The 21,645-nt window shown below is 40.4% G+C and overlaps 1 protein-coding gene across 3 annotated transcripts in view; it reads right to left on the reverse strand.

Moving 5' to 3' along the window:
• The window catches only part of ANKRD55 (ankyrin repeat domain 55), a 46,473-nt gene that overhangs the window by 22,338 nt on the left and 2,490 nt on the right, over window positions 1–21,645 (reverse strand). For all 3 annotated transcript variants that reach the window (XM_069001372.1, XM_069001371.1, XM_069001373.1), the window contains exons 2-6: window positions 16,731–16,853; window positions 14,791–14,921; window positions 12,610–12,719; window positions 8,928–8,988; window positions 5,241–5,369 (exon numbers count right to left, since the gene is read on the reverse strand). In XM_069001372.1, coding sequence (XP_068857473.1) covers window positions 5,241–5,369; window positions 8,928–8,988; window positions 12,610–12,719; window positions 14,791–14,921; window positions 16,731–16,853 — 554 coding nt within the window. The remainder of the gene's footprint in view (window positions 1–5,240; window positions 5,370–8,927; window positions 8,989–12,609; window positions 12,720–14,790; window positions 14,922–16,730; window positions 16,854–21,645) is intronic.

Here is a 21,645-nt window from a genome sequence, read left to right on the forward strand (position 1 = left end):
AAATTCCAGCTAAGCTCAGTGGGAGTTCTGCAATTGATTACCTCAGAAATTTGATTGGCATGAACAATTACATCGTCTTTGGCATGTTCATACTTGAAGGTCTTTTTAACAGTCTATTATTTCAGTAAAGGCAGTTTTTCTCATGATCTGGTTGTACTGGTGAGATTTTGTACTCAAAATATACTTTATACAATACTGCAAGTTTCCAGATGATACAAAACTGGGAGGAGCTGTTGACTCCCTCCCAGGCACAAGTTAGAGAGATGGGCATTCACCAACCATATGAAGGTCAACAAGGGAAAGTTCAGAATTCTGCACCTGGGATGGGACAACCCTGGATGTATGGACAGACTGGGGAGTGAGAGGCTGGAGAGCAGTGCCATGGAAAGGGCCCTGGGTGTCCTGGTCAGTGGCAAGTTGAACATGAGCCAGCAGTGCCCTGGCAGCCAGGAGGGCCAAGCGTGTCCTGGGGGGCATCAGGCACAGCATGGCCAGCCGGGCAAGGGAGGGGATTGTCCCCTCTGCTCTGCACTGGGGCAGCCTCACCTCCAGTGCTGGGGCAGCTTTGGGTGCTGCAGTATAATAAAGTTATTAAACTATCAGAGAGCATCCAAAGGAGGGCAACAAAGATGGTGAAGAGCCTTGAGGTGAAGTTGGATGAGGAGCAACTGAGGTCACTGGCTCTATTCAGCCTGGAGGAGACTGAGGGGAGTCCTCATTGCAGTCTGCAACTTTCTTGTGAGGGGAAGTGGAGGAGCAGGCACTGACCTCTGATCTGTGGTGACCAGTGACAGGACCCAAGGGAATGGCCTGAAGTTGTGTCAGGAGAGATTTGGGTTGGATGTTAAGAAAAGGTTCTTCACCCAGAGAGTGGTTGGGCACTGGAACAGGCTCCCCAGGGCAGTGGTCACAGCACCAAGCCTGACAGAGTTCAAGAAGCATTTGGACGATGCTCTTGGGCACATGGTGTGACTCTTGGGGTGTCCTGTGCAGGACCAGGAGTTGGACTCAATCATCCTTGTGATTCTCTTCCAACTCAGAATATTCCATGATTCTGTGATAACTAAAAGTGAAGTGATAGGTTGCAGTTATATAAAAAACTAAGTAGCACTCACTAACATCCTTCAGCACTGGAACTTGGTTGTCTGTACCATGTAATTATTAAAATCCTCCCTGGCCTGGGTCAATTAATACTTTCCCTAGCAGTTCCTGGAGCTCGCATGGGTCCCAGATCATTCCCAGTAGGTGGTCTGTGTATGGCCATCCTGTTTTGGAGAATAAGAGAGTTTAGCACTAGGGACACAGGTTGTCCCATGATAGTTCACCTCAGTGCCAGAGCCAAGACTCAAGCACATTTAATTCACTGTTGCAGACAGTGTCACAAATATTTAGGGCACCTCATGGAAAAATCCTCTTTGGTATTAAAGCAAGTTTATTTCTTCCTCAAAACTATTTGCAAATTCTCTTCTGTCTTATTTTGCAACCTGACAACTCACTCTGTAGATCCCTGCTGCTATGCAATGTTCCAGCTTCCATAAGCAAGAGCCATACCATTGCTGGAATGACAATATTTACGCAAGAAAGAGATTTTTAAAGTGTATACTTAAAAAATGAAAATTGAATATCTTTCTGACTTGTTTGTTAACAGTCAAAATCATCTTTAAAGCTAGTGACATAAAAAAGGAAATCACTACTCTTCCTTTCAAGCCATCTCTAGAAAACTGCATGTAATAGGGAGAAAATAAATAGAATTTTGCAGGGAAAGAAATCTGACTGAAACCAACTAGACTGTGAACCATTCCTGGCAAATGCACCTTTTCTGGCCAGTCCAACAACAGACATACCTGCAGTAGAGAAACACTCACTGGGTTTTAAGATGTCTTTGGAAGTCTCTCTGAATTCTTCCACCATATGGAGCCCACGTGAAAAAATGGGGTGCAGGGCAGAGAGGAGGAGAGCAGTGATCCCTTGGGAGAGATTCTGAGCCACCACTGCCTTCCCTGGACCCTTCCTCTGCTCTGACTGGATAACCAGCTCTGTCCTTGAGATCTCCTACAGCAATGGAGACATTCCTTCCCACAGATCCTGACATTTAAATGTGCTTTCACCTTCCAAGTAATTACAGAGAGACTGCAATGCTTGGCCAAACACGAATTAATAATTACGTATTTCTTTTACAGTGTGTTTTATATATACAGGTATTACACTCTTCTCAGGAAACAGGGGAATGAAACAACTGCATTGTTGTTATGGAACAAATATGCTGGCTTCTAATTTTTTAAAACTTTGCACTCCAAGTCAGCCTATTAAAAAATCATAAGCACAGGTCCCCATGGCAGAGTATTATTTTTAATTGCTTCTTTCTAGTTGCTTTCTTTTTATTCCTACAGGCTTGTACCTCTTCACTTTAAAAAAAAAAAAAACCAACTGTTTTTTTGTTTATCCTTTTTTGTTTATATTTTCACATAATAGTATGTCTTTGGGAACCAGAGTCTTTGAGAAAGAGACAAAGAAAATTCTGGTAAAAATGATGACAACTGGCAAGGCAACATAACAACATTCCAAATCTTCCCAAGTTGCTTCCAAGGTACTACTAATACTTTTATAGTCTAGTACTGTGCAGTAGGATATCCCATGCTGTGTGGTATATACTGTATTTTACTAGGATTTCAATAATACCATTATCTAGAGTTGTTAGAATGACTCTACCCTTTGTCCCAGTATCAGTTAACAGTTTTTTATTTCAAAGGTGTGTTTCCTTTTCACTACAGTAATTAATGCTGGCTGCAGTGAAATGAGAGAAATACCTCCTGAGACACTCCTAGTAGGCCTGTCTGCACCAGCGCTTAGAAATATTGCATGTGTGAAAAATGTGGTATGAGGTAGTCTCACGCCAAACAGTAATTATCAGTGTTTTTGACACTGATACCTTTGCACTTAAGATTTGACCTTGAATGGCAGGAGGTCTGAGCTTTTCAAAAGAGGCAGACCTTGGTGTGGGCAAGGTCTGCTGGGTACATGGATGGGACTGATCATCCCATTATGCCTGATGGAAGACAAAGCCACAAACATGCAGTCTTTGACAGAGCCAGCATGGAACAATGATTTCATATCAAATATGCCCCATGCCCAAGAATTTGGTTTTGAAGGGTGGGCAATGGTTTTCTTATGGTCCTACTCTGTGTTTCAGCCCACTGCGCACAAACTGCCTCCTTCCTGCAACTTCTGAAACAAGTTTCTGTGCAGTGTCTGCTCTTCCCCGTACTGCATTAAAAAAAAAAAGAAACACAGGGCTCTATTCAGCCAAAAATAACTCCTGCAGCTGTACTGTCTGAGCTCTGTGAGTCTCTTGTTCTCTAAAGATACTTATACAATTCTTAAAGGAAAAATATTCCCTTTCCAGCAATCATGGAGGAGGCTATTAGACATAATGATGATCCCATACAGCAGAGCTGTTGTTCTGTTCTCTGTCATAGCAGAAAAAAGTTGTGCCTGTCCACAGTAGCCAAATCTCCTGGGCCTAAAAGGGCAGCAGAGAGCACTGCGTGAAAGTGGTTTTTTCTTGGCCAAGAGTTTTCTTTCTTGAGTAAGAGAAATGTGAACAGATCTATTTCGTGCTCTGGTATTTCAACTGCCCCTTCAGGACCTAGAGTGTGGAGAAGTATGTGGATGGAAGAAGCAATTTATAAGGTTTAATGGCAGAAATCTCACAAGAAGGGAAAAAGGGGTGGGTGTGGGTGTGTGTCATTCTGCATACTTCCTCTTCATTTCCAGGAGCAGCTTAAAGGAAAAGAGGGTATTTGTGACTTGTCCCCCACCTGAGGCCAAGTGGGTTTTGCAGTTTCCATCTCCCCATTTCTTACAAGTTATTCTGCACACTTGTGAGAGAAGGGTGGAGGTGCGAGTTAACAGTGGAATTCAACAATGAAACATACAAAATACAGAATCAGGGAAAGCTTAAGGAAGGAGGGGAACTCTGAAGGTTATAAAGAGGATTGAGTTTTGTCTTTCTGTTTGTCAGACAGTTTGTCCCACTGGCTATCATGCAGGAGTTTGCATGAGTTTCAGAGATTTCCCACTGGAAGCAGCCAGAACTGGAATAAACCTGGTAAAAATGCACAACAGATATCAGAGTAGATACCTTTAGTCTCCAAAGGCAAATAACAAGTCCAATTTAAGACTGATGAGGATTAAACAAGAACAAAACTTTTGAAATAATACCAGCTGCAGAGGTCAAAATATACCTCTACTTCAGAAAAAAAAAAAAAAAAATTAGGCCTATTATATTAACGATCTTTGTGAGGCTGTGGTTGAAGGAAACAGATTATTTGCTCAGATGTCCTTACCCCCCCATAACAAATATAGTATACGGCAGTTCAAAGATTTTAAATTTCTTTGTTGACACCTCTTTTAAGAAGAGCAAACTTAGACCAAAAGATAAGGATGCAAATATTTGGTCATTGTATGAAAAGGTTGCTGGATTTCTTTGTGAGTTCTATTTTGGTTTATCTGTTGTGCACACGATTTGAACATCGATACTGGAAGCTGCTATGGCAAGTGAGCAAGTAAAAACATACAATTTCATCTGGGCAGTTCTCTGCAGTAAACTAGGAAAGTCAGTAAATTATGCTGTGCTTTAGATCACTTACTAACAATTACATAATACAGTTTTTAATGTCACATTAAACCTATATGGTTTGTTTCTCTAATGATGGCCTCAGTGTTTGACAATGGTTTTTTGCATATGAGATAGGAATGTACAGCTCAACAGAAAATATGTTTAGCTCCATGTCTTCCCCAATCTCCAGAGAAGTAGGGTCTCAACCCTTCAGCTAATTATTTCACAGCTGTATCTCTTTAAATGTGTTTTAACTTGTGTTTACATTATTTTATTCCCAAAGGCCTCTGGCCAGACTATTTAAGCTGCTGGTTTCTGCAACCTTGATTTAGTGAAAAAAAATTAGGCGTGAGTTCAACATGAAGCATACACATAGTCCCACTGAGATAAATGAAAACTTTAGGGCAACAGGGCAAAGCCTATACTGAGTATGCTTTGGTCTCCAAAGAAGATGCTAGATCCTTGATCCATACCCACTGGCAAAATGCTGGGGCTTAATGGGCATTCTTAGCATCCAATTTCCTTGTTCCACATCCCCAGCTATTTCCTTAGAATTATTTAGGACACCACAATAGCCAAGTCAGCTCAATAAACATCCCAGTAGGACCATGGTGTGGCTCACCTGTACTGCCCAGTGCAGAGCTGTTTTGAAGTCCTTGTCCACCAGAGTTGGGTCTGCTCCCTTGTGCAGCAGAGTCTGGGTGTGCTGGGGTCTGTTGTGGAATGCAGCCCAATGGAGTGAAGTCATTCCCTGTAAGCCACAAACCCAGAGGGCAAATTATTGTCACTCACAGGAGCACCCTTCAAGTCTTTAAGGGCTAGGCAGCCCTTAAGCCATCCAGGGTGGACAAACTCTTCCCTTGTCACCTTGATTTGAAATAGTAGCAGCTTCTGAATTAGTGGAGTCATCAGGGGGAACCAAGCAATTAGCTTTTTGGAATTATTATAGAAAATGGATACAAATACAAATGCTACCTCCATACGTGCCTATAGCCTGTTATAAAAAACCCGTGGTCAGGGCAACGATGGCTGGGAGACAGTTCCTCACTGCTCAGCTTGGATCCTGTTTAGACTGGTGCTTCAGCATTACACAGAGTGATGTTTATGTTTTATCTTATCTTTGATCCAAAATAAATATCATAAGCTAGTATTGCAGCTGGCACTAGTCAGCAAGCTAAAGCACTGAAAGAGTGATGTCCACAAAAAAGTCACAATATAAACATTTTATATTTACTCTTCAGGGAGAAAACAAAGCAAATGGTAAGGTATTCACCTGCATTTTCATTCCATCTTATCTGCATCCAGTCAGTCTTAGATCAGAGAATTCTTGGCCTATATTTGCACCTTCAGCATTGTTACACTCACCTATCTTTTACTCTGTATCCATAATGATTAAGATTTTCTGTATAAATTTAGTCATTTATTGTGCTTCTAAAAAATTGCTGGTGTTTTTCAGGTGTGGCAACATTTTACTTTGGCAGGTGTTGTTTTCTCTCTTACCAGAAAAATGCATTTCAAGGGTCTTGCCTGATTTCCAAAAGGATAAGAAGCATTCAAAAAAAAAAGGTTGAGTGGAAAAGCAATTAAAACTTGAAATAGAGCACCATAAAACTGACTGGTAAAAACCCAGGTAAAGTATGAGCTGTATTGATGCAGACAGCTTATCAGTGCATTAAAGTGGAAGTTGTTTGCAGTGATTTTCTGACTAAAAGCTTGAATGCCTTTACATTCATTTCTCTCAATCATCACATATCTTGTAAGACTTTTAAGTTCCCATGTGGCTTAAGTATGGGTGATAACACAACAGAGCAGTTGAATGAGAGCAGTTTTGGTTTTACTTAGTGTTTGCAAAGCTTAATCATGGGGATTTCAGTTTTGTGAAACCAAAATTGAGGGTAAACTCCTGCACCAACGAAATTAATGGGAGCTCTGACATTGATGTCAGTAGACATGCGCAACTTATTACTTTTGATGGACACACATTATCTGTGAGTGCCATTATCTATGAGGCTTCAGTGAAGTGACTTCCAGCTGGGAAATGAGTACTTGTCACTAGTCCTGGAGAGCAGAAAAATCACTGAAGAAGGAGAAACTACGGTTTCTTTCTGTCATCCTTTCTCAGTCTGTTGGTACGGCCAAAGAAAAAATCCTTGAAAAATCAACCTTCTCTCTGTTTCTACTGCAGTAGCCAGCAGAATCAGCTGTAACATAGAATGTAAAACTGCTGATAGTTTTCAAAGATCTCTATAGTACAGTGATAAAACTCAGCGAGGTCAGTAGCAGGTGCTTAGTGTAAAAATACAAGAAACAAGGCTTGGCAACATACTGACACCTAATATTTGGTAATCAGACTAAAGACTTCCTATGAGAACCAGTGTTTCAGAGGGTAATGATGCATTTTCTGAAAAAGTATTTATTTTCATTTTCTTTGAAACTATTGCCTGATAATTTTTACAGATGTCCCCATATTTTCATGTGCAGGAATCCCAGATCAGTTAATAATAATTCTCTTTTCATTTCCATGCAATTTATGATACCATGGGTTTATATCATCTCTCTGTAGTAGTTGCCAAGCTGAAAGTCCTATTATAGTTAGTTATAGTTAGCTCGCCCGTGTAAGGAAGTTGCTCTAAAACTATTACCATCTTTGTAGTCCTTTTCTTGTATATCTTTTTTCAGTTTACTCTTGTAGCCATGTGGCTGCACCAAGGATTCAGAGAGAGCTTCCTGTTTTCTTCTCCGTTTCCTGTCTGATAATTGGTACATTCCACATGTCCTTTCGGAGCGCCCAGTTGAGCAAAGAGCATTGAGCTGCTTATAGCAGCAGCTCACGTGTGCGGGCTTTCTGCAGCAGGCAATGACTGCCTAGCCCACAGCATTTGTGCATTTGTGCTACCACCCTGGAATGGCATCTGTTGGTAGATACACTACTGTTTGTAAGTGGAAGCATGAGAGTGACATCAGAACTGTCAAAGCTGAAGGTCCAGCAGAATACAATCTTAGAGGTGAGACAGCCAAACAATTGCACATTCATACAAAATAAGGAGCAGTAGGGGACGTAAAAGGACAAAACCCAAGAAATGGGAATGTGAGAAATAGAGTGTGACACTTGTTTTGTTCAGATTCAAGGCTTTTACAGGGAATGTTTCTTCACATTGTCATCTCACAGGCTTAACTAATAAACCCACAGAAAGACACAGTTGTGGAAGCTATGAAACCTCCAGGTGTATTTCTTACTGTTTACGTGTTCATGCATTCATCAGGGTGTTTTTCTCAAGTGTCAGATGAGAAAACAGAAGTGTTTTACTTACGCCAAGAGAACAGCTCTATTAGTTTCAATCATTTATGAGTATCCACATTTTTCAGAAAACATGAGTATTCAGGGCTTAGTACTGACACTTGAACAAATATACTGTCAGCACCAAATGACAATGAGATGGACGAAAAGTTCCAAATTGCATGTACCAGTGCATTACAGCAAAATATTATGAAACGATGATCCACAGTTCCACGCAATTCATTAACAACATATTTCTACACCAAGACAAAGCATATATGGTTTAGGGTGTTGTGAGCAGGTTCTACAACTTTTCAGTGGATAAGAAAGAGGACAAATCAACAGCCCTCTGGCCATTCTGGCGCTGTGGTAAAGAGACACATTCTTGAGCAACTGTTAGAATGAAGAGAAACATATGAAAAGACACTCAGAATCTCTCTTGTGTCTTGGCTTCTCTCTTTGGAGAAAAACATGAGAAGTTAACACTCTCCTATGTACGCTACATATACATGCAGGACATGATTTCATATGGAAGACAACAGCACAAATTTTTGCGCTTCCATGACTGTTCTGTGTAATGCTGGCTTTCTGATCAAGGATCAAGGAATCATAGACTGGCTTGGGTGGGAAGGGACCTTAAAGATTATCTCGTTCCAACCTGCCTGCCATGGGCAGAGACACCTTCCACTAGACCAGGGTGCTCAGAGCTCCAACCAGCTGGGCCTTGAACACTTACGATTGGTAAAGGTGAAGATTTGGTCCAGTGTCTAACTTCAGAAAAATCAAGGGCAATTACTGTCTTGACAAATGATTTAAGAGACGGATTCAAGGTACCTCATGGATGGCTGAATATAGAGAAGGTTTATTAGCCTACAGGTACATAGTGTATAGAAGGAAAAATGACATAGTACTTTGCAGAGTTCAGCAAAAGTATTATAGAAATTTTTGGTAGTGTGAAGTCCCATCGTAAAATTGAATGGCTTCTATGCCCTCAGTTCAAGGGACTGTGACTTGAAGCACAAGCTCACTCACCTCATTGTCCTGATGATTAATTTCACTAAGATTTGACTGCTGCAGAAGCACGCTCAGAAGCCTGTGGAAGCAACGATATAATCAGTGTGCTGTACTCCTGACTAAACCTGAAAAACTGACAGTTTTTTAAAAACCAAAATGTGCAATTTCATGAAAAATCAGTATTAGTGACAGGCACAGGTCAGTATCTTAGGTCTGAGCTTTGTCATATGAGAAAAACAAAGAGGACTTTATGGCTTATGGTAACAAGAGAAGTTTAGAGCTTGGAATCAAAAGCATATCCACTCGGAATAACTCTTGTGCTGATTGCCAGGCTAGAATTAGAATGTATAATACTGTAAGTGTGTGTAGTTTTTGGTAGCTTAGCAATTCACTGTCAACCTATTTTATAATGTCCTAAAATAACAGAAATGCTAGCTTCTGTAAGGATTTTTTACTCTGTTTAAATCTCAGAATAATGTGATGTAGCGTACACAATTGTGGGTGTGTGGGTGTATATGTGTATAAGCATGCTTGCTGGATGTTTACCCACACAAACCCCAATATTTTACAAGGCCTTACAGTATGTCTGCTGGAATAGGGCCATTATTATGGCATAAAACATAGAAATGCGTGTGTTCACATTTTACAGAATGTTGGACTACAAACACTCCCCTCTGGTGGAGGGAACAATAAAGTATGAACGAAATATTATTCAAGCACAATATTTTTAACACTTCATGGATTTTGATTTCCTTTTGGTATCTTGTGAAGATGTTCTGAAATCACTATAGGTTTGGCAAAGATGGCTGTATTTTATAGTAGGATGCGAAGTGTTTGGATGATGGACGTGGCTGGACCATGGAAATGAAAAACACTATCCTATCCAGTCACATGCTGTAACAAAGCCAATCCTAACATGAGTGTACAGTTCTTATGATTCCAGCAAAAGGAAGGATGTATCCTCAGTGGATCATTGTGCAAACCTGTGGCTCACCTGAAAGTGTGAATTTGCTATAAACCTTCACAACCTGGATATTAAGAACACATGCTGTTTAGCAAAGAAAGTAAAAGATGATGAAGAATAAAGGAAGGAAATCTGATAAATGTAAAGGTAATGAGAAACGAATGTATAAAATCCTGCATTTATTCCCATGCAGAGGAGACTGAATGAAAATCTTTTGCTGCTTTTTATCTTCAACCACTTCCAGTGTATTTTCTGGAGTGAACCGTGCTCAGGTGTGTGCATTAGATGAAGCTGAGAATGCTGCATGTCAAATTTGTTCTTCCCTACAGGTAACAAAGAACTAGATATGTAAATTATTCAAAAGAAGATATTTACAGTTGCTTAGGGATGGTTTTGGTAATTCTGCAGGTGAAAATTTTATTTATAGGTAACATCTTCCTCAGGTGTTCAGAGTCCAAATTTAGGGTTTTTATAAAGCAGAATGAAGAGGGTGATGATTGGGCAGATCCCAGGATAGGGATTTTGCTTTGATTTCAAATCCATTTGCGTATGGATACACATTCTTCTAGAAAAGAGGTGTTACACCTCCTTTTCTAAATTGAGTCATAGGAACTCTGAAAAGGATGACACTAGAATTGTTGTGATTGGTTTGGTAAAAGTTTGTAGAACTGAAGAAAGATTCTGTGGTCATTCAGCAAAATTACTCAGAATCTCAGAAATTCAGTGTCTGAAAACAGGTCTTGGTAAATATCAACGAGTCAGGAAAATGAAAGTGAGAAATCATGCTTGTAAAGCCCATTTATCACATAGTTTTATAATCTGATACAGGGCTCTGTGGTTCAGCTTCAGATATGATCAATGAAACCACTGTATGTGAAAGAAATCGAATTATTTGACTTGAATCTTTATCACTGATAAACTTTGACTCAGTTACATCATTAGACCATTATGGCAACTTAAGTGCTACCATTTAAATATGTAGATATCCAACCATGCAGCTGAGGATTCTCTGATATCTACTCTTAAAGGCATAGATCAGCAATTGATTCTCCTTCCGCCTTGCCTGTTAGGCTCTGTAGAAAGCACTGGAGCACATAAATCAATTATCAAATCAATACATGAACTGTCTCTGTCTTTCCATGCTGCATCCAGCATGTGAGGTTGCAGCAGTGGACTGCCAGCTTTCAAATTTAGCTGCAAAAGCACTTCATAACTGGCCATTGGATATTGTCTTTAGGCAATGACATAGGATTCAAGGGAGTGACAATAATCATCGAAAAGCCTCCCCCCGTCAGCGCTCCAGGCCTGTGTCTGGGCATGGGACAAACCCAGGGGGAATAGAGAGGAAAAGCAAAACTGCGCAAAGAAAGGTCTACCTGTATCCATGGAGAACGTGAAAAACATTCAGGGGAGCCAGGGTGCTCCTGGTAGGGTAGATTAATGAAGTGTTCCCTTTCAAGTGGCAACATGTGTGGTGTTGTACAAACATTCTCTTCTTTCTGTGTTGGCTTTGTTTTTTTTTTGCAGAAATCTCAAATTATTCTCTTCAAGTGATGCATGAAAAGCAAAGATCATGTGGAAAATGAATAAAACTATAAAAATAGGCTGGAGAACAAGATTAGCAGAAATGGCCAAATGTCTGGGCTGGTCCGCAACAAAATCGTAGACTCAGTAATTAAGTCAACTGAACATATTGCATGTACTGAAAGTTTTACCTATTTCTAATGTCTTCCTTTGTGTATACAAAAATGCTGCTAGCAAGGATTTTCTTGCTATTTTCTAAGTCTGTGAGAGACTTTTCTCTCTCACAGGAGATAGTAGCAGAGTTCTGTAAACAACCAAACACCTGCAACCTTGAGAAGCCTTGTTTATAGTATAGTAAAAAATATTTTGACAATGGATATTTTAAGATTCTAGCCAATCACCCCCAAGGGGTGGCTGATCCTTGTCCAATTAGACTATGAAGAAAAAAGTCTATAAAAGAGTTTGTAAAATAATTAAATAAATCAATCTTGCTGCACAATTCCTGCCTGCTGGATCTTCTCTCCTCCTCCCTATGGCTGCGGGACACAGTAATATACTCTAGGGCATTTTAATGTTCCTATACCTTCAGGCATGATTTACTTAGGGGAGATTTTTGAGTGAATTCAAATGTACAAATCAAAATTTATTAAACCTTCCTATTGTCACAGGCCGGAATCACACAAAGAGAATATTTCTTAAGAAATATTCTTAAGAAATATTTCTTAAGAAATCTGTAGCTGTTACTCTACCCTCAGTAAAAGTAGTTAAAAATGAGCCAGACCACCAATCCTTAACTTCCCCTTTATGGGAGGGGTTTTCAGAGAGATTGTCTTGTGGGAAACTTTTCTCACATTTACCATGCTACTCAGAGGAGAAGTCCAGAGAAGTCTTGAAATATTTCATGTGAGTAGGTGACAGAAAGGTAGTTGGGCAGGGGAAACACAGGGGTTCAACCTCTGTTATAATTATTTTTACTCCTCCAGCTATTGCAATCTTAAACCAGGCTCCTCACTTTACCTGGACATCGACCTCTGGTACACAAATATTGTGCAATGTTTTTCTTCCTCTCTACCTGCTTCATGGTAACCACTAAACAAAGAGGCAGGTCACAAGTGTAGCTGCCACAACTATTATTCCTGATGTGGGGTCTCCTTGGGTTGCTGGCTACCTGTGAGATTCAGCCAGCAAAAGCTGTGGGAACCAGGCACATACCTCACATCAGGCTCTGCAGTGGCAGCGTGCAGTGGCAACCTCCCGTTCTTGTCAGGTATGTTCTGCTTAGCACCATTCCTGAGCAGGCTGACACAGCCTTCTAGCCAGCCCTAAAAAAGAAATTAGAGCATATCAAAGAGGAAAGTGAAATGTATAAGGCCAGATCTTTTCTTGCTGGAAAATGTGGTGCTGGAATTCGCATGTGACTGTAGCCATTTCTACCAGCAGAGGAACTGGACTTTTTTTTCCTCAGTAGAGGGTTCTCAGCACTGAGAGTAGTTCCCCTTTGTAGTCTGGGTCTCAAACTATGTCGTTTGTTAATTTATCTGAAAAGGTGTTTCATTTACACAGTATTTTGTTTGTTTGTTTTTGTTTTTTTGTTTTTTTTTTTTTTTTTTTCCTGCAGCTGTGGCAAGCACTAACAGTGTGTAAAAATCTGGTAATTCCTGTATCGCTAGCAAATACTACACATATTCTTACCTGTGAGTTCAATCATGCTAGATCAAACCAAGAACATGAACATTCAATCTCATTTAATTTATGAGATTTTAGCAGGGATGGCAAATCAATGATAAAAAGCCTTAGAGTGTGGTCTTATAAATGTTGTTGCAGAAGTTTGTATTAGTGGCAATGCTAGACTGAAAACAGCACCAAAACATCTGGGGTGAATCAGTTCTTGGACCAAAACCTTCTATTGATAACCTCAACATAAAAGCAAGTAAACAGTCTGGTTGTGACTGCATGAATCTTTCAGCATATACTTAAGTCTAAACAAAATCAAGCATGAGTTTAAGTGTTTCGTTAAAACCTCAGCAGGCAACTGATAAAGATCATTCCCTCCCATATGAGCTATTTTGGATTGGCATTATGAGCATTTCTGGGGAAAATGTGTGGAATGGTGGAATCAGAACATCCCTGTTGGAGCTCTTGGTGGAAGTACAAGGCCACCAAGTCTCACACGCAGCCTTGACTGTGCAACTCTCCTGAACTCATTTGTTTGGACAGACATCACAGCTGAATTCTCTCTGGACCTCTGGTTACATCCCTCACAGAAACAGAAATGGAAATTTAGAAGCCTGGGTGGTTTAAATCTTTTCCAGTCTTTTCTTTTTTTCCAAAGAACATTTTTTCCCCTCCGGGAAAAGAGGAAGGAAAAAAGGAGCATGACACTTATTATGGGATTTTTTAAAAATATCTTGCAGAGGAAATGTTTGTTCTCAAGTAAGTGGGGCATGCTCCTTGCACGGGATGGGACTGCCTGTTTTGTTATTTTCTACATTTATTTTCTGGCTGAATGTTGCACAGCTAAGCAAGAACATTGTTTTTGTCCTGAATTTTCAGGAAGAAACTAGGTGCAAGGTATGTCATTTAATTAGGCTGCCACAGTGTCTGTTTAAATGGGCTGGCAGTCATCCAGCTTAACTCATACTATGCAGCATGGCTGGACACTCCTTCCTTTCTGTCCGATTAATAATGGAAGCCCAATCTGCTCGGCTAACTTGGTCCCCATTCTCTCTCTGAAACCTGAATTACCTCCCGCAAGGAGTGGAAGACTAAGAAGAGGACCATCCTTGTTGCTTCAGATAGATTCTGAAGTACAATTCCCTTCCCAAATGTCTCGGTGGGATGTCTGCCCCTCCTGCCACTTGCATGTAGGTTGATCAGGGGACTGGATTGTTTATGATCTGAACAAGTGCCCTGGCACCTGCAGCACCTTGAATTTCAGTTCTCAGCCTGGCCATCCAAAGTCTAGGACCACAGCAAAAAGAAGCAATGCCCTGGTTCATGTGGTGTGCAGGAACACATGCCTGCTGATCACCAGAATTTGAGACAGGAAAGCCCTCACCTGACTATGCAAGGGGGAGAAGTCAATCTGCCTATTAAGAGGGAAATTTCCAGTGCATAGAAAAAACTTTTTCTTGTGAGATCCTCATATCATGCACTGATTTTACAACCCAAAAGAGAAAGGACACTCTGACAGTAGTATCTGACAGGAGTCCTCATCCTCTTGTAATAATCATTGATCCGGGTTTGCATCGTAGTAAAGTTTCAAAACCAATTACACTGTTGTCTAGACCTAAATGTTTTGCACTTTTTTTTTTTTCTGTAGTGTAAGCAGAAATCTTATTTGGTCTGCACATTTACTCCCTTCCTCCATCTTTGTCCCCCAAGTCTTGGTACCAAATATGTTGCCAGAGACAAACTGGTACGTCCACAAGCATCTTGAGTATTAATATTGGCTCCCATCTTCAACAGAAGCTTCACTGTATCAACCTGGCGTCCTGACACAGCATGCATCAAAGGTGTGCAACCTGGGGAAGAGAGCCAAATTTATTTTACAATTTCATTTTGTCATGTTTATAAGATATAGTTTCCTATTTTCCAATGTTAACACTGGCAAGTTAACAAATTGTTTCTCTGACAACTGTCCAATAGTTGTACTCAGCTTTATTTAGACAGGAAGTAACTGCTATGCCAGTCACTGACCACTGATTTTAAAAAGAGCATGACTGTATTAGCAAAAGCTTTGCCTCATTAACTGTGCTTCTGGAGGGAAAAGTGCTTTTCTGTTCCCAAAATGAACTTTTGGCTTTGTACACCATTCTGGAGGCTAATATTCTTCAGAATGACTAGCAGACAGATGGTGCTTGTCTAATTTTCTCAAAACCCAGCTTCATTCTGTCTGTGTATTCAAAAGACTTACGAAATCAAGTGGTGTTCCTTGCAAAGGTATAAAAGTGTGAGTTGCCCTTTATGCAGAGAATAACTTAATTTGAAGTCTGGATTTGGTCTAGGACATTTTATTTCCTGTTTTGATAAGAACTTTTTTTAATATCCTGCAAAAATTTTCAGTTTTGTAAAACCCCTGAAATCTACATTTAAACCTAATAATCAAATTTCTTCATGAAGTATTGTATTTAATTGCTTCCTTTTCCTTCCATTCTGTTAACTGCTGAAAAACAGCAAGAGATTTTCCTGCAGAATCTGAAAAAGCAATTTAAAATTACTAGGCTGGGAATAAACATGATTATTAGAAACTATAAGACTATTAGAAACTTCATATATAGTTGAAGTATAATTATTCTTACTGGACTCAATGAGAAGTGCAAGATATGAGCTGTAGGTTTTGTGTTGCAAAACTGGTCTTTAGTTACACTTGCATGGACAACCTAGAAAACAAGTTAATTCTGGAGCTGAATACTTCTGTTTGCTGACCAATCCATCTCCACCTACTCCACCCACCTTTTATACCTAGTCTGTCCCATTAACGAACTGGACTGGGAGCATTTTGTCTTGAGTAAATTTTCCCTATTAACCAGCAGATGTTTTAAAGATAACAGTTAGAATGGCTTGTTTAAAGTGTAAGAAAAATTGGTAGCTTGGTAGAAGCTGTTAAAGATTAGAAAAGACAGTGTTCATAGAAGAACACTGCAATTAAAAAGAATTTTTTAAGAATTTAGAAAGGCCTTTATAAGAAACTGCAATTAAAAAAATACTTCAGACAAAAAAAGGTTATTCTTGAGAATAGCCTCCAGAGGTCTGTGGTTCTTATTCACTTAGGAAACAGATACATAAAAAACCCAGCCAATGTACAATAATTTGTAATAACATTAAATAGTAACTTGAACACAAAATGAGCACAGCCTGACAGATAAAACAGATCATTTAGATTATTGCAGACTGTATAACCAACCATTTGGCAAAAAATTACTTGACAAAACCATTCATACTGTGACTGTACACCTACTGTAACCTTTGCTTTAGAGATGTGCAGAATGTATGTCACTTGGCATTGGTAAAAACATTCTTTTTCCTCCCCTGAAATGCCAACAGTTTCTCAGCATCTACCTAAATAAGATAAACTAAATTAATGGTAAAGTACTCTCTAATTATAGCAAAACAGCTTATTTGTAATCATATAAAAATATCTTACAATTATAGGGGGAAGGAATTATCCAAACTGTGCATTTCCAGTGGATGTTCCAACGAATAACTCAAATTTCCCATATTCTGCTACTAAATATAATTTGTTGAACACAAAAATCATAATAAAAAAATGGAAAGTTTAATTGCAAACTGAAGCAACAGATCTCCTGAGAACAAGCTTGGCTTTTATTTACCCTCTCTGTCACAAGACTCCAGGATGGAAGGATCCTCTCGGATCACTGCAGTCAGGGTGTTCACATCCCCATTAGCTGCTGCTTGGTAAACCACAGCCAAGTCGATCTCTTCTGCTGCATCAGCTGCAGAGAAGGAGCATGCCCATGAGTAAGCAGAGAGCAAGTACAAGCGATAAACAGTGAAAATTATGACACTTGTTTAAATGGCTGAGTAACTTGGAGTGGAACAAAGTGTATCTAAACAGCACTGTGGTTTTTGTTAGTCATCTGAAACTTGCTTTTCATCATAACTTCTTCCAAAAACTTTCCAACACAGACACTCAAAGGACTTAAGAAAAATTCTGGAAAGTTTCCACTTCTTGTAAGAAATCATACTAATGTAACATGACTTGAGAAAAAAATGTAATAACTGAACTAGCTCATAGTATTTCTGGCTGCACTTTTATGAGATAGGATGAAATCAGGACCTAGCTGTTTTCAGTTTCAGTGTTATTCCTGCACCAGTCAGAAGACTGAGGCTTTTCACTTCCCTGCAATGTCCAAGGGAATTCTCTTCTTGGGAGAGTAAACTTCTGGCAGCAGTGGTTTGTGTTGATAATTCCCGCAAAAAGGAAAAGTGGACTATTGCTTTGAACCCAGGAGAGGTTTATTTGGTGTGGCAGCTACAGTGTAAGTTATTATTTAAAGCAGATGCCTTGCAGGACCTGTTCCAGAACATTCCTCAGACTTTTCTTTCTAAGGAAATAATAGTGATGTTCTCTTTGCTTCTTTGCTTTTCACTTCCTTTCAGACTGGTCATCCCATGCTCCACATGCTTCAAGTGGACCTCTTAACTCTAGGAGTCAAAAAGTAGATTTTTTGGTGCAGGGTCAAACCTGATGTTATGGTAAAATACTCTAGATATGTATTGTTGGTCAGAAACAGTCTCATGTTTCTGATCTCTATTGACTCAAAAAGAAGCACAGCTGCAGTGAGCTGTACTGTTCACAATGGCTCAGGGTCTGTTCGGGTCTAACTCTAGATGCCTCCAATGCTCAATCACTGTCCTGACCCTTGTGGGGTGGGAAGGAGAATCAGAAAATGGTAAAATTGGCGGGTTGATATAAGAACAGTTTAATAATTGAAATAACACATCATCATCATCATCACCATCACAACAACAACAACATCATCATTAATAATTGTAATAAAAGGAGACAGAGAGATGAATAAAACCAAAGAAAGGCAAGTGATGCACAATACAGTTGCTTGCCACCTGCTGACCAACTCCCAGCCTGTCTTCCTGCAGCTCCCCCCATTTCACACCCTGGCCATGTCGGTCTGTGTATGGAATATCCCTTTGGCCAGTTTGGGTCAGCTCTCCTGGCCATGCTCCCCCAGCCTCTTGAGCACCTGATCGCTGCAGAGCACGGGACACTGAAATGTCCTGGATTTAGGGTGAGCACTAATTGGAAACTAAAACTGCACTGTATTGTCAACATTAGTCTCTTACTAAATGCAAAATACATCACTGTATTGGCTGCTAAGAAGAAAATTAACTGTATTCCAGGCTACACCAGGACAGGGTCAGAGCTTTAGAACATATTACTTGTCCAGCCACTGCACTACCTTGTCAGCTGGAGAAAATGCCTAAATCACACTAGGGAGTTGATCAAAGGAAAGACAGATTAAGTGACTGTTGACTTATCTGTACTGTCAAACTTCTGCAGATAGCATGACTCTGTAAGCTGTGCAGAAAAAGGTGAGATAGTTTAAAGAGCATTTGAAGAGTTAGTATAAAGCTATTAACCATAATCAATTACATTTGTAACACATTGGTAGAAATTGTATTTTAAACATTGTCATTATATTTTTTAGTGAAAAAAGATATTTAAATATTAGCCACAATACTCACGTTGTGATCAGATGTTGTCTCAGATGAACCTGTGTGAGCTCTATGCTGCGCTTTACAGCCTAGTCTAATTCTCCACATGACCTCTCACTGGGTGCAATCAGCACTCTGGACTTCAAAATTTGGCTGCCATGGAAACACAATCAGCTCTTACCCTGCAATAGGTTAGTCTGTCAAAGCTGGAACTCTGTTTGTGGGCTTGGGAGAATTAAAAAGCTGATGTTAAATCTGCCTTTGTCACAGATTTCCTCTCCATTGCTCTTCAACTAAAGAGAATCTAATTTGTTTTCTTTCTTCTAACTGGTATTTTAAATTACACACCTTATAAAATTTGTGAATAAAAATGTTAACTTGATTTTTATTCTGTTGATGGATCTATTGCTGAGGCAACTGTTCATTTGGCTCAGAAGATTTGTCCTGTGGGCCTGGGAGATGCAGAGAGATGAAGAGTCATTGCCTCTGGAGAGTCATCATCAGTGACCAGTACATGAAAAAAAGAAGTGACTTTACCACCAGTCCAGTTAATAATATTTCCTTATTATGTCAGACCTGAAGATGCCTCTCACAATTGGTACACTCAACAAAAACATATTAATGACAAGCTCAGGTCTGAGTGGTTGATTGCTTGTGTTGCGCCTCTTGTCCAGTCTCTGGAGGTACCAGGGGGTGCCAGCCCTGAGCACTGGCACAGCTCCTCTCACGGCTGCTGTTGGGTACAGCTGTGCAGGTTTTGTGTGGGTATGGTACAGAGAAGATGCTGCTGGCAGTGGGAAAGAAATCTTTAGATGGGCTGAGGCAGACAGTGAATCAAAGGGGCCCTCACCTCCTTTGATGTAACACACGTGTAAATTTTGTACTCTTTTTTTGCCTTGTAAGTATTGTTAAGTATTCCTATTGTGAGTCAGGAGCAGAGCAATCCAGCCACAAAAGGAAAATCTCCATCTCCTGAGCAGAGCAGTTGCTTACCTGGAGGGAGCTATGGCAGGAAGATGAGGACAAGAGTGCACTCCTTCATGTGGGTCTCTGAGTATCTCTGCCCTTCTTCCTCTAGATAAAACCAAGACACCTCCCCTTTGCTTGTGCTGGGCTCAGTCTGCTTTCCCCAGAGCAATTGTCCTTTTGTATGAGGAGAGGAAGTAAAACTTGGATGGATGGATGGATGGATGGATGGATGGATGGATGGATGGATGGATGGATGGATGGAGTTTTGCCCCTGCCTCTTCTTGCAGAACACAGGCTCCCTTCCTGTGAAATGATGGTGGCATGAAGCCACAAAGATTCACACTTCCCCACCCATGAGTCCTAGCTGCCAGAGCAAGGAGAGGCAGGTGGAGCAGGCTGCCACCCTGCTGGTGAGGGAGCCTGGGCCAGGAGGAATGGATGACTGCCCATGTTGTGCATCTGAATAAAGAAGACTGACACAAGTTCCATTTCTGTAGAGTGACAACAACTTCAAGTGGGGTGTCTTTAACATGGCCTGTATGATCGTGGATGGGGAGTGAGAAGGAAGACAGATAAATGGTCTTCTGATGCTTCACATGACAGGAAGCAGAAAATTCTGGGAGAGCTTGGACGTCGTTTGTGCTGGATGCACTTGGCTCCAGGTGAACAACATGACCACTTCATCTTCCTCCAGCTTACCCTGTCAAGGAATGAAGAAGTATGGGCGCAAAGCTAGTAGGACATTTATTTTTGAAGACACCTTCCTGGGCAGAAGAGGAATGGTTCAGGGAGTGGGCATTTTGCAGAAGGCAACAGTGAAGTACTGAGTGTTTGCGTCCCCTGCTCTGTGAGCTCACCCTGCTGGGAGCTTGGCTGTGGCTGGGGCACAAGCACCATGTGGCATAAAAGGATTGTGAACAGCCAAATGCCTGACTCTTCACCTTCTAATGTGGTAGAGTTACTCCATCATTATCTTGCAGTTCTATAAATGCCAGTAGATACTAGTCCCATTTCAAATACATTTTACATTTTATTTTGGAGAATTGCTATGCTACTGGGGAAAGGAAGCTGTCAGATTCAGAAAGGCAGAAGATCCATTTAGGAGCTTGTGTATAGAGGAAGGCAGGGGAGAAACTGCAGGCTGACAGTAGTGGTATAGAAAGGTCTGGAATAAAAGACTAAATGACATACAGGGTGGTACTAAAATCCTCAGAAACAATCAAAGTTAAACACCAATCTATCTGAAATAAGCTGCAGTGTTTTAAGAATGCATCATTTCTTCAAGGTAAAGTAGTTTTCTTTTGGTTGGAAAAGGGGGTATATAAAGAGAGATAAAGAATGATCACAGGATTCAGAGCAATGAAATTGTGCTTCTCATGACATTAATTCTCCTCTGACTGTACTATGGAGAATGCATGTTTTACACAATTTGTGATGTTGCCTGATGTGTTGTTTTTCAAAGTGTACAATAGAGGCACATAAGTGCATGCTTTCTAGAACATTAGATTTTTAAGTTCTAAATGAATTTGCTGGAGTTTGGTGTACATGCTCTTGACAATGGCTGATTTAGGACTTGCTAAACCACAAGACATTAAAAACTGAAGATGGGAATATAGGATAATTCACATTCACTGGGAAGAAGAAATATATAGGCATGTAATTTACTACCCTCTCTCTCATAATCCCTCGTCTCCACCACTAGCCAAAGGCCATACGTGATTTCCTACACCTTGTTGTCAGGACAATACTGGGTAGTTTATTTGTTTCCAGCATGTCAGTGTCAAGGGTCAGCAGGAGGTGGATGAGTGCAGTTTTTGAAAACTGTAACTTACTCTCTACTATTGTGTTTTTATTGAGCACTTAACAAAGCAATAATCCCTGTGTGTGCCTGACTGTGCATGCACCAGGCCTTTGTCTAGCTTCTCTGTTTAATTGGTAAACATTTGAAGCCAGGAACAGCACACATTTATTTAAATGGCACCAAGCATTAAGGAGGGAAGGGGTTTCTGGTGCTGCTTGCCTTCTGTAAGTCCCACCCACATTGCTGTTACTATTGTAAGTATTATAAGATATTATTGAGCA

This window comes from Aphelocoma coerulescens (genome assembly GCF_041296385.1).
Source record: "Aphelocoma coerulescens isolate FSJ_1873_10779 chromosome Z unlocalized genomic scaffold, UR_Acoe_1.0 ChrZ, whole genome shotgun sequence".
Classification (NCBI taxonomy): domain Eukaryota; kingdom Metazoa; phylum Chordata; class Aves; order Passeriformes; family Corvidae; genus Aphelocoma; species Aphelocoma coerulescens.